The 12040-nt window shown below is 40.3% G+C and overlaps 1 protein-coding gene across 5 annotated transcripts in view; it reads left to right on the top strand.

The window, feature by feature from the left end:
* Nucleotides 1–11340, top strand: part of rnf20 (ring finger protein 20) — a 54000-nt gene extending 42660 nt beyond the window's left edge. For all 5 annotated transcript variants that reach the window (XM_018095910.2, XM_002941865.5, XM_004910891.4 and 2 more), the window contains 2 exons: nt 6590–6691; nt 10339–11340. In XM_018095910.2, the coding sequence (XP_017951399.2) occupies nt 6590–6668 (79 nt within the window). In that variant the 3' untranslated portion in view covers nt 6669–6691; nt 10339–11340. The remainder of the gene's footprint in view (nt 1–6589; nt 6692–10338) is intronic.
* The last annotated feature ends 700 nt before the right edge of the window (nt 11341–12040 follow it).

Consider the following 12040-nt stretch of genomic DNA (forward strand, 5'->3'; position numbering starts at 1 on the left):
GTGTGGCCCCATTGAGTTATAGTAACAATATGGTTACAGCTGATACAGAAAAGGCAGATGTGCTTAACCAGTTCTTTTCTTCTGTGTATACAGTAGAGGAGCCGGAGTGCCGAGTCCCACCCAATAGCTGCACTGTTGCCTCAGCTCCAACTATGCAGTGGTTGACACAGGATATGGTGCTTAAAGGGTTACACAAGATAAATGTGAACAAGGCACCCAGGCCAGATGAAATACAGCCCCGGGTACTGAGAGAGCTAGGGTCAGATTTACAGTAGCCTTTGTTTCTGATATTCTCAGACTCTCTTTCATCAGGTATGGTACCTAGGGATTGGAAGAAGGCAAATGTCATTCCTATATTTAAAAAGGGAGTAAGATCTCCTGGCAATTATAGGCCTGTAACTTTGACATCTGTGGTGGGCAAGTTATTTGAAGGCTTGTTAACGGATCATATACAAAATAATGTACGGGAGAATGGCAATATGAGCAGTAATCGGCATGTATTTATGAATGACAGGTCATGTCAGACCAATTTAATTGCTTTTTATGATGAGGTAAGAAGCTGGACAGTGGGGATGCAGGAGATTTAATCTATTTGAGATTTAATGTGGATAAATGTAAGGTCATGCACCTGGGATGTAAAAATATGCAAGCCACTTATACCCTTAATGGGACTGCACTAGGCAAATCCATAATGGACCTTGGAGTCCTTGTAGATAATAAACTTGGCTGTAGCAAGCAATGCCAGGCAGCAGCTGCAAGGGCAAACAAGGTTTTGAGCTGTATTAAAAGGGGTATAGATTCACGGGAGAAGGGGGTTATTCTTCCCCTTTACAGAGCACTGGTAAGGCCCCATCTAGAATATACTGTCCAGTTTTGGTCTCCAGTGCTCAAACGGGACATTATTGAATTAGAGAGGGTCCAGAGAAGGGCAACTAAGCTGGTTAAGGGTATGGAAAGTCTCAGTTATGAAGAAAGACTGGCTAAGTTGGGTCTGTTTTCACTGGAGAAGAGGCGCTTAAGAGGTGACATGATAACTATGTATAAATATATAAGGGGATCATATAATAACCTCTCTAATGCTTAGTGCCCACGAGGGCACCCACTCCGTTTAGAAGAAGGGAGGTAAATATTCGGAAAGGATTTTTTACTGTGAGAGCTGTGAAGTTGTGGAATTCCCTCCCCGAATCAGTTGTGCTGGCTGATACATTATATAGCTTTAAGAAGGGGCTGGATGGATTCTTAGCAAGTGAGGGAATAAGGGAATACAGGGTTATGGGAGATGGCTCTTAGTACAAGTTGATCCAGGGACTGGTCCGATTGCCATCTTGGAGTCAGGAAGGAATTTTTTCCCCCTCTGCAGCAAATTAGTGAGGCTTCAGATGGGGTTTTTTGCCTTCCTCTGGATCAACTAGAAGTTAGGCAGGTTATATATAGGCATTATGGTTGAACGTGATGGACGTACGTCTTTTTTCAGCCTAACTTACTATGTTACTATGTATTTTAAAAGGGATAACTATCTCAGCCTGGTAATTATAGGCCTGTAAGTTTGTAGTGGGAACATTTTTTGATTACAGTTCATTTTATGTTCTGGAGAATGGCATTATAAATAATGTTCAGCATGGCTTTATGAAGGATAGATCATGTCAGACAAGTTTGATTGCTTTTTTATGATAGGTTAGTAGGAAGCTGTACAGTGGGGTTACAGTAGATGTGATCTATTTGGATTTTGCCAAAACATTTGATACAGTGCCCCACAAACGACTGTTTTCTAAACTAAGGTCTATTGGTCTTAGTGAAGTTGTATGCACATGGATAGGAAACTGGCTACAGGATTGGGTACAGAGGATGGCTGTCATACATTCTCTACTTGGAGAAGGATTCTTAATTTGGTTTTATAGGGTTCTGTATTGGGTCCACTTTTATTTATTTTGTTCATTATTGTAGATTGTAAGGGAATGTTAGTGTGTGCAGATGGTACAAAAAAATGTATACAAATTAATTCCATCCACATTCCATGTGGCATCCTTGCAGCAGGAACTTGACAAACTGGCAGTCTGGGTGGTCAAGTGACAAGTGAGATTAAATGTTGATAAATGTAAGGTCATGCACCTGTGATGTAAAAATATGCTAGCCACTTAAGGCAGTGACACACAGGGAGATTAGTTGCGTGCGATAAATCTTCACTACTGCAGGCGACTAATCTCCCAGACATGCCATTACATCGGCTAGAGTGTAAATCGCTGGTGGGATGTCATATGCATTGCTTCGGTTGCCCAAAGTTGCCTCACAAGGAAAGTTTGGGCGACTTCGGAAAGCAATGCTTATGCAATCCCACTGGCGATTTACATTTTTGCCGGTGGGATGGCATGTCCGGGAGATTAGGAGATTAGTCGCCCGCAGTAGTGAAGATTAATTGCAGGATCCACGACAGACACTTTCTCAGCTTTAAGGCAGTTTATTTACACAAGAGTGCCCATTTCAGAATACAAAACAAATCATAAAAATAAATCCTGCCCTCTGAGCGCTACCGTCACACATTAAATTAGTTCCCTCACTAACCTGGGCCCCTTGTGGACTACTAGCGAGAAAACACAGATGTTGGGGGTCACCCCTGTACTCACAACACTTCTGGGGGATTTGCTCAGCCTCCTGGCTTTCCTTTCAGCTATTTAGATCCTCAGTCTCTTGATCACTTTCTCAAGTCAAGTCTGGGCTCTCTCTGCTCCTTGCAGTGGCAGGAAGCACCCCCAGCCCATCTGGGAGTCCTAACACAGAGAGGTATCCTTCCTACTCTGTGCCCTGCTCTGAGAGAGTGCTACACACCTTTTCATACAATAAAATACCTTTCAACAGGACAGCCTTCCTGTGGAATGTAAACTACAATAGGTGAGCTGGACTACTGGAATGGATCGCCTGATCAGCTTGTTCCTTCCAGAACCCTATAGCTTCCAGGGCCAGACAGCAAAACCCTTTAAACACAGAAAACATTCTCTGCCACTATGGAGAACTTAAAGGGAAAACTCAACTTTTCTCTCATTTGTTGGGTCATTTTACCACAGGGGGTATAGATTCGTGAAAGGAGAGGGTCAATTGTCTCCTTTACAGAGCGCTAGAATATACTGTCCAGTTTTGGTCTCCAGTGCTTAAACGGGACATTATTGAATTAGAGAGGGTCCAGAGAAGGGCAACTAAGCTGGTTAAGGGTATGGAAAGTCTCAGTTATGAAGAAAGACTGGCTAAGTTGGGTCTGTTTTCACTGGAGAAGAGGCCCTTAAGAGGTGACATGATAACTATGTATAAATATATAAAGGGATCATATAATAACCTTTCTAATGTTTTATTTACCAGTAGGTCCTTCCAACAGACACAAGGGCATCCACTCCGTTTAGAAGAAGGGAGGTTCCATTTAAATATTCGGAAAGGATTTTTTACTGTGAGAGCTGTGAAGTTGTGGAATTCCCTTTCTGAATTAGTCGTACTGGCTGATACATTATATAGCTTTAAGAAGGGGCTGGATGGATTCTTAGCAAGTGAGGGAATACAGGGTTATGGGAGATAGCTCTTAGTACAAGTTGATGCAGGGACTGGTCCGATTGCCATCTTGGAGTCGGGAAGGAATTTTTTCCCCTCTGCGGCAAATAAGAGAGGCTTCAGATGGGGTTTTTTGCCTTCCTCAGGATCAACTAGAAGTTAGGCAGGTTAAATATAGGCATTATGGTTGAACGTGATGGACGTATGTCTTTTTTCAGCCCAACTTACTATGTTACTATGTTTCCATCTTAATATTTTGAAAGGGTTTTTTTACAGCGGAGCTAGAAAGTTGTAGAATTATGATCTCAGCCTGGCAATTATAGGCCAGTAAGTTTGGCATCTGTGGTGGGCAATTTATTTGAAGGTTTGTTAAAGTGATACTGAAACAAAAAAACTACTTTTCAAAATATGAATATACATAAAAAGCTACCTATAGGTCGTGTTGACGGTTTTTGCTGACAGGTTTGGTTTTGTAAGTAATTGTTACTTGAAGTTCCTAAACCTGACTGTTTTGCCAACCTGACTGTCCCTTCCCAACCTGTCAGTTATAGCTTCTAATGCTAACAGACAAATATGTCCGCCCCCTCATAGAGGAACACAGGGGATCAGACAGGTAATGTAAATGCATCAGGCAAATATTTTTATGGCAAAATTATAAAGTTCTTGCAAAGACAATGTTATGATAGATGTAAAAAAAGATTTACTTTCTGGTGTCAGTATCTCTTTAAGGGATCACATTCAAAATTATGTTCTAGAGCAGTGCTGTGCAACCCCCTCAGTGTGGCCCCCCCACCTGTCTGGCTGCTGTGACTGCTTACCTTTGTGTAAGCTTTAAATGGTGTGAATACTGACATTAACTTGCCCCCTTCGTGGTTCACACCTCAGATTCAAGATGTAGACCCCTGTATTGTGTAATCTTGTAATCCCCTGTACTGCACACCTTTAAGCCCCTGTGTTGTTCACACCTTTTAGTATCTGTATTTGAACAATGTAGATACTAAAAGGTGTGAACAACACAGGGGCTTCAGGCTCAGACTATAAACCCCCACATTGTTCACCTGTTCACACCTCAGACATTGTGTAACATTGTGTCACTGTATGTACTACCTGCCCTATGCTGTATGTGTGCCTGGCACACACAGACAGCATAGTACAGGCACAGCATGGCACACACAGGCAGCATAGGGCAGGCGGAGCATGGCACACACAGGCAGAATAGGGCAGGCGGAGTATGGCATACACAGGCAGCGTAGGGCAGGCATAGTATGGCACACAGGCAGCATAGGGCAGGCAGAGTATGGCACACAGGCAGCATTGGGCAGGGAGAGTATAGCACACACAGGCAAGGTAGGGCAGGCAGAGTATGGCACACACACAGGCAGCTTAAGTCAGGCAGAGTACTGCCTGTGTGTGCCATACTGTTTGTGTCCTACCCTGCCTGTGTGTGCCATACTGTGCCTGCCCTATGCTCCCTGTGTGTGTGCCATTCTCTGCCTGCCCTATGCTGCCTGGGGAGGTGAATCTGGCAGGGGTTTGTTCTGGGAGTTTGTTAGTAGTTGGAAATAGCCATTAAATGGTCCCTAAGGTGTGTAAGTATGTGCTGGGGGTTGCTGTGCTATCCACAGGGGAGTAGGAGGCGGTGGTGGCTTATTGATTTAAGGGTGTGCCTTAATATGACATAATATATGAATATATAAATGAAGGTTGATATCCCCGTAGTGAGCACAAAGCATTTTTGTTTTTGCTGCACTACCACCATTAATGTGTGTATGGTCTTAAAAGCTCTAGTGATAACATGGGTGTGGTTTGACGTGGGTGCAGTTTAAAAAAGGAAAGTGGTCAAAACTGTCTTCCATTATCAGCCCTCCACCATTTAGGTCAGAAACATTCTGGCCCTCGGTACCACAGAAGTTGGACAGCAATGTTTTAGAGAATGGCATTGTAAGCAGAAACCAGCAGTGTGCAAACAGGGCATTGTCAAGTTAGAAAGGGTCCAGAGAAGGGCAACTAACCTGGTAAAGTGTATGGAGGAAGACTTGCCAAGTTGGCATTGTTTACACTAGAAACCATCATCAGTATGATTCAGTTGCATCTTGCTAAAAACCTATTTCTACCACCTCTACAAGTAGATTTTTGAACTTGCAGTCCAGATGTGCCAATCTGATAGGCTTCAACGAAGTATTTGTTTAGGGGGTATGCACACTAGGGCAACCAGGATTCTGTATGATTTCTTTTTTTTCATTTTTCACTAAACTGTTTCTGATTTGTTTTTCACTGTATAGATTGCAGTTTTGGAATGAAGGTGGAATAAGTTCTGATGGCATTTATCTTGGTTTCTTTTTCTTTTTTTTCTTAAACTAAAATCTGCCATTTTGCAGGGGTGTTTACATTTGTTATATCAAGTGTATATACACTAAACAGATGCAGAATAATATGCCACAATAATATACATACAGTAGATAGATTCACATGTGTAGCAGTAGCTTTAAGTTATTCTGTCTTGATTTTTATGGTGCACTTTTTATTACTATATTACACTGTTGATATAGCAAAGAATTCACTCTACCATTTAATATGTAATTCTTGAACCAACAAATGTATTTTTTTTAATTCTAATAGTGTGTAGACACCCAACTCTGCATTATGTATGATCCTGAGCTTTCAGATATAACCTATTAATTCTCCTACTCGCCACGTAGCTAAAGGAGTCCCAAGCTGGACTTAGCAATACAAGTGTCAGGGTGCTGCTATCTTGCTACCTTCCCACTGTTTTGCTGATCGGCTGCTGAAGGGGAAAGGTTGGGGGCTGATCAGTCCAACTTGCAGTGCAGCAGTAAAGTGACTGAAGTTTAACAGAGCACAAGTCACATGGCTGAGCGCAAGATCATAAAGATCATAGCTAGCCCCACAGGAAATTTTAAAATGAAATCTAAAAAAAAATCTGTTTGCACTTTTAAAAAAAATGGATTTCAATGCAAGATTCTGCTGGGGAAGCTCTATTAACTTTCCCATGACAGTATTCCTTTAACTTTACATGTCTCTCTTATTGTACATGCAGGAAGATATCTCTCGCCTTCGAAAGAAATTGGAATCTACAAAGAAACCTGATCTGGTGCCAACTTGCGATAAGATTTTGATGGAGGAAATCAAAGAGTATAAGGTAGAAGCATCTTTAAGTTTGCATATCAACTGTGCACATAGCAATAGGAAAAAACAGGGGTGTAACTAAGGAAGAAACAGACCCCGTGTCTGTGAGGTGGCCCAAGAGATATAGGGGGCCCCATAAGACTATGAATAATAAACACTTTAAATGAGTATTGGTAAATGAGTCCTAAAAATAATTTTTCTGTGGGGTGGCTGCTGAAATCTTGCTCTTAGTAAGAAAGGCCTTTGTACTTTCTATCTGCCATTCAAAACAAAGGAGAACAAAAACCTCCCCCAACCCCAGGCACCCTTTAGCGACCCCCTCCCCTCTCCACTGTTTACTGTGAAAAATGTTCCTAGTATAAAAATGCAGAGTCATGCATCAGGGTTGACAGGCACAATCTTGCTCCACTTAGGTTCCTTGCACAGTATCCCTGGAAGTCATTGGGAACCGCAGGTGGTGGTTAGGAGGTTCGTTTTTATGCCAGCAGCGAATCTCACATTAGCTTTAGGTCAGTCTATGTATTGCCCTATCTACTGGGAGCCCATCTTTAGCCTCCCCAAACAAAAAGGTCACCCTACACCCTATCACAATCTTCAACTTTGCATTTTCCTCCAGGCTCTGTGTCAGAAATCTGACAGAAGAGGATCTTAAGCAACACGAGAGAGAGCTAGGGACACTTTCTACAGTAACCTGGGGTTGAGAAGATTTTTAGGGGCAGATTTATCAAAGTACGAAATGAAAAAGGAGCACCATACAAGTGAACCTAATAGACTCCTAATGAGTGCACCATTCCCTCCCCTATCTGCCAGATAAATTTCTGTCCAGGAAAAAATAAAACGTACCGTATATACTCAAGTATAAGCCAATCCGAATATAAGCCGAGGTACCTAATTTTACCTAAGAAAACTGGAAAAACTTATTGACTCGAGTATAAGCCTAGGGTGGTAGTGAGTTTTGTTTTTTTTTTACTTCTATACCGTACTGTACTGTATGTGTGTAACTTTAAATTATGGTAACTAATAATAATTAACAGTATTCACCTGTATTAGCAATGCTGATTACATGATATGGATATACCTGATCAGCATTGCTAATAATGGGAAATAGTGTAATTAGGTACTAATTATAGGTAATTATTGATTGATTGAAGTTAAACACACATGATATGTGTTTAACTCCAGTCAATTATGATTAACTATAATTAGGATATATAGGCATCTAATATAATGGGAATATTATATTAAATATACTGCATATAGATATATATCCTTATGGCAAGTACCGTGGAAGATGAGGCCATGAGTAACTGAAGGCATCACTGTTGCCCAAATCCATATCACAGCACCTATGTATTTGGGTGGGTGGATTAATGGGTGGAAAGATGCATGAATGGAGGTGTCCCATGAGCAATCTATTTAAACAAAAAAGATAGTCTTACATACTGGCACTCCCGTCTTAATGTTCCCTCAGTCCCGCTCTCTTTCTATGCCAGCTTCCCAGAACTGCTGAGCAGAACCTGCTGACTGCGCTCTTCTGCTGTTTGCTCTTCTGCACACCGCAGTGGCATCGGGCGGAAGTGACGTCACGTGCCTCGACGGCACTGCGGTGCGCAGAAGAGAGCACAGTCAGCAGGATAATGCTTAGCAGTTCTGGGAAGCTGGGACGCAAGTGCCAGTATGTAAGACTGCGACTTGCAGGAGATTTTGACTGTCCGTGCAGCACATGCAGGGGATCAGGAGGGTCTGTGACTCGAGTATAAGCCAAGGGGGATTTTTTCAGCACATTTTGTGTGCTGAAAAACTCGGCTTATACTCGAGTATATACGGTAACTTTTATTTGTAAATTAATTAAAATTCCATTTACCACTCTTATTGAGATTAAAAAGGTTAAAAAACATGTAGGGTGAAATATGCACCTCGTAGCTTTAGAGGGCAATGAGGAATATTCACGGAGAAATGATAAGCGTTTGTTCAGAGTTCAGTAACACTGCAGTAAAACGCTTATCATTTCTCTGTGAATGATCCTCATTGTCCTCTAAAGCTACGAGGTGCATATTTCACCCTACGTGTTTTTTAACCTTTTTAATCTCAATAAGAGTGGTATATGGAATTTTAATTAATTTACAAATAAAAGTTACGTTTTATTTTTTCCTGGACATGAATTTACCTGGCAGATGGGGAAGGGAATGGTGCACTCATTAGGAGTCTATTAGGTTCACCTGTATCGTGCTCTTTTTTCTTTTCTATATTGGTCTCACACTCCTGCTGCACATTTCCCTCCCATCCTCACCTCGAGACCCCTCGAGGGGGGGAACTGAGTCAGGCCTGGAACATTCCTGTGGAGGGTGCTACCTTATTCTTTCTTTTTTGTTTTTTTTTTATCAAAGTACGATTGGAAAAAATTCCAAGCAACAACAGTCATTTCTGATGCACGGAAATTGCACGAAAATTTGTATCAAGGTCGTACGAAAATATATCGTGCTTGCGATCCGAAAGTTACAAAATTTTCGTATTCGAACAATCGTAAATGGCGCAAAACTTTTCTGACTTTGAACCTTCAATGCATGATTTTGTAAGCCTTTCTTAGCACTCTGCAACTCCAACCTGGCCAAAAGATACTCACGATACCAAAGCTTGAATGAATTCCGAAATTTTCGTTATCATTGCGCAAAGTAAGAAAAGTACAAATTTTTCGTGCTGTTACGAACGTATCACAAAAAAGTCATACTTTTTTAAAGATATTATAGTTAACAGTACGAAAAGTTCTAAACTTTAGAAAAAATAAGAATTTTTTTCTAATCGTGGTCATTGTGCTTTAATGAACGGGCCCCTTAATCTCCTTTAATGGTGTACTCCCATTTTCACAGTTTAAGGAAAGACACCACTGACAAGCTGATTTTGCTTCTTCTGGTCAGAACTGTGTGTTAACGTACTTGGAAGCATAATCCCCTTTCATTGAAAGTGTCATGCCATACGATTTGAATTTAGGTGTTGGCATACAATGTTCATCTGTTGCAGAACTGCTCTTTTTTAATGCTCCTCTACATTTTTTTTTTTTTTTTTTTTACAGTATTTTTTATCATGGACATCACCATCTAACACATTGCCTTGCTTAGCTTTAGCTGCTATACTTCACTTTAATCTGCAAAGTATCTCTGGTTGTCGCTATTGGTTTCAATGTTAGGATTTCCGCATCGTAAAACTAAGGGGGAAATATGCTTTTTGGTTTTTTTTAATTATGGGTCTGGGGTGACTCATAGTGCATCCCAACATTCAAAACATCCTGTAACTTTGCTCTTTTCTTCTTTATTGCTCTTTCAGTCTTCTGCCATCTATATTTTAATATCCCTTTAGCCTATACCCTGCCTTTGTTTTGTTCTTGCATAGTGCTAAGTTTTTATTTTTATTTTTTCAGTTTTTACATCACATTTATCTGATATAGTAGCTTTTGTGTTTCTCTGTGGAGAGGGGGAATATCTGCTACACCTTTCCTTTTAGATACAAATGTATATTTCATTCAGCTAAATTATCAGCTAAAAAACATATAATTAGGTACACAAAGGGAGTTGAAGGGAAAAGTTTCATCAAAATTTAATATAAAAATTTAATTAAATTTAATTAAATGTTCTAATTTGTAATTTATGATCGTCTTTATTTCAGGCCCGACTTACGTGCCCATGCTGCAACTCTCGTAAAATGGATGCCGTTCTAACAAAATGTTTTCATGTGTTCTGCTTCGAGTGTGTTAAGACTCGCTATGATACAAGGCAGCGAAAATGTCCCAAGTGCAATGCAGCTTTTGGAGCAAATGACTTCCATCGGATTTACATTGGGTGAACTATTCCAGTCTCTAACCAGTAATTGCCCCAATTGGACCTATAATGCTACTATGTAAGCTGTTTGTATACATTTTACTCCAAAAATATGTATCTGCTGTCATAGACTGTTGGTAGGCAACACTGTGCCAACACTGCAGTAATCTATTGGTTCTAATGAAGTCCCATTCTGAGGCCCAACAAGATAGATTTGCCTTTTGTATCTACAAATTTCTCACATCTTAAAAGAAAAGAGGCATCCACAGATATCATCCCATGTATAGCCTAACCATAAAATAGTAATTGTCTTTACATCATCTGTATGACCTGTTATCAGCCTTATACCCTAAGGGTAAGCGTGGAAAGCCCTTTGCATCGCTTCAGTTTCCGAAGTTGCGCAAAGTTGCCTGCAGGAGGAAACTTTGTGCGACATCTGATTACCAAAGCGATGCGAAGGTCTTTCCACCAGCAACTTCTATTGTTGCCAGTGGAAAGCCTTTTCAGAGGAGTTACGATAGCTGCGATCTGTCGTAGGCAAATAACTTGCTCTGTGGGTTGTTACCCTAACAGGCCTGGTAAACTATATTAAAATAAACTGATTGACAAGTGTGAACTGTTTGTTTTCTTTGTAGGTATAATTTAGTAACAGCTAATTAAAATGGTCAGTAATTAGCCTAGTCATTTAGTTAAACTGTAACTAATTTGTACAGTATTAACAATTTGTAGAAAGTCAGATACATTAAGAATACTACATTGTAGTTTTACTAGTCTTGTGTGTGAGAAGAATATTTGGTACATCTCCCTCCTTAATTGTTTGCCTTTAAAAAATAAATAAATAAATGTAAAATTTTTGTTGCCCTGTCAATTCTCCAGCATTCTGCAGAGCACTCTATGCTTCTGTCTAACATTTTCTGCCTGTTGCTGGATCATGCATAGACATGCTAAACAGCATTAGTGTCTATAGCCAAGTCTCTGCAAGGAGACGTGGAAGCTTACACCTTTTTTTTTTTTGTTTTAATGTATAGAATTCACTGATATCTTACTCTTTGAGATATTATGTAGTCCTGTAATTTATTTTATCTGAAACAAGGAGATTTTGTTGTTGCCCACCATCTTAAAAGAACAGTAACACCTGTTTTTGCTTCAGAAAGACTACTATAGTTTATTTAAACAAGCAGCTGTGTAGCCACGGGTGCAGTAATTCATGCTGAAGAAGCAGAAAAGGAAAAGTGTTTTTATATCAAATAACAGATTGGCTCTGTAAAAGAATACAGTGATGTTTACAGTGCAAGCATTTACTTTAAAACTTAATTTTTTTCTAAATCTCCAGAACATGCATTGCTGGAGAAAAAAATCCCCAATATACAGTGGCTTGCAAAAGTATTCGGCCCCCTTGAACTTTTTCACATTTTGTCACATTGCAGCCACAAACATGAATCAATTTTATTGGAATTCCACGTGAAAGACCAATACAAAGTGGTGTACACGTGAGAAGTAGAAGGAAAATCATACATGATTCCAAACATTTTTTACAAATAAATAACTGC

Source organism: Xenopus tropicalis, chromosome 7, assembly GCF_000004195.4.
Source record: "Xenopus tropicalis strain Nigerian chromosome 7, UCB_Xtro_10.0, whole genome shotgun sequence".
NCBI lineage: Eukaryota > Metazoa > Chordata > Amphibia > Anura > Pipidae > Xenopus > Xenopus tropicalis.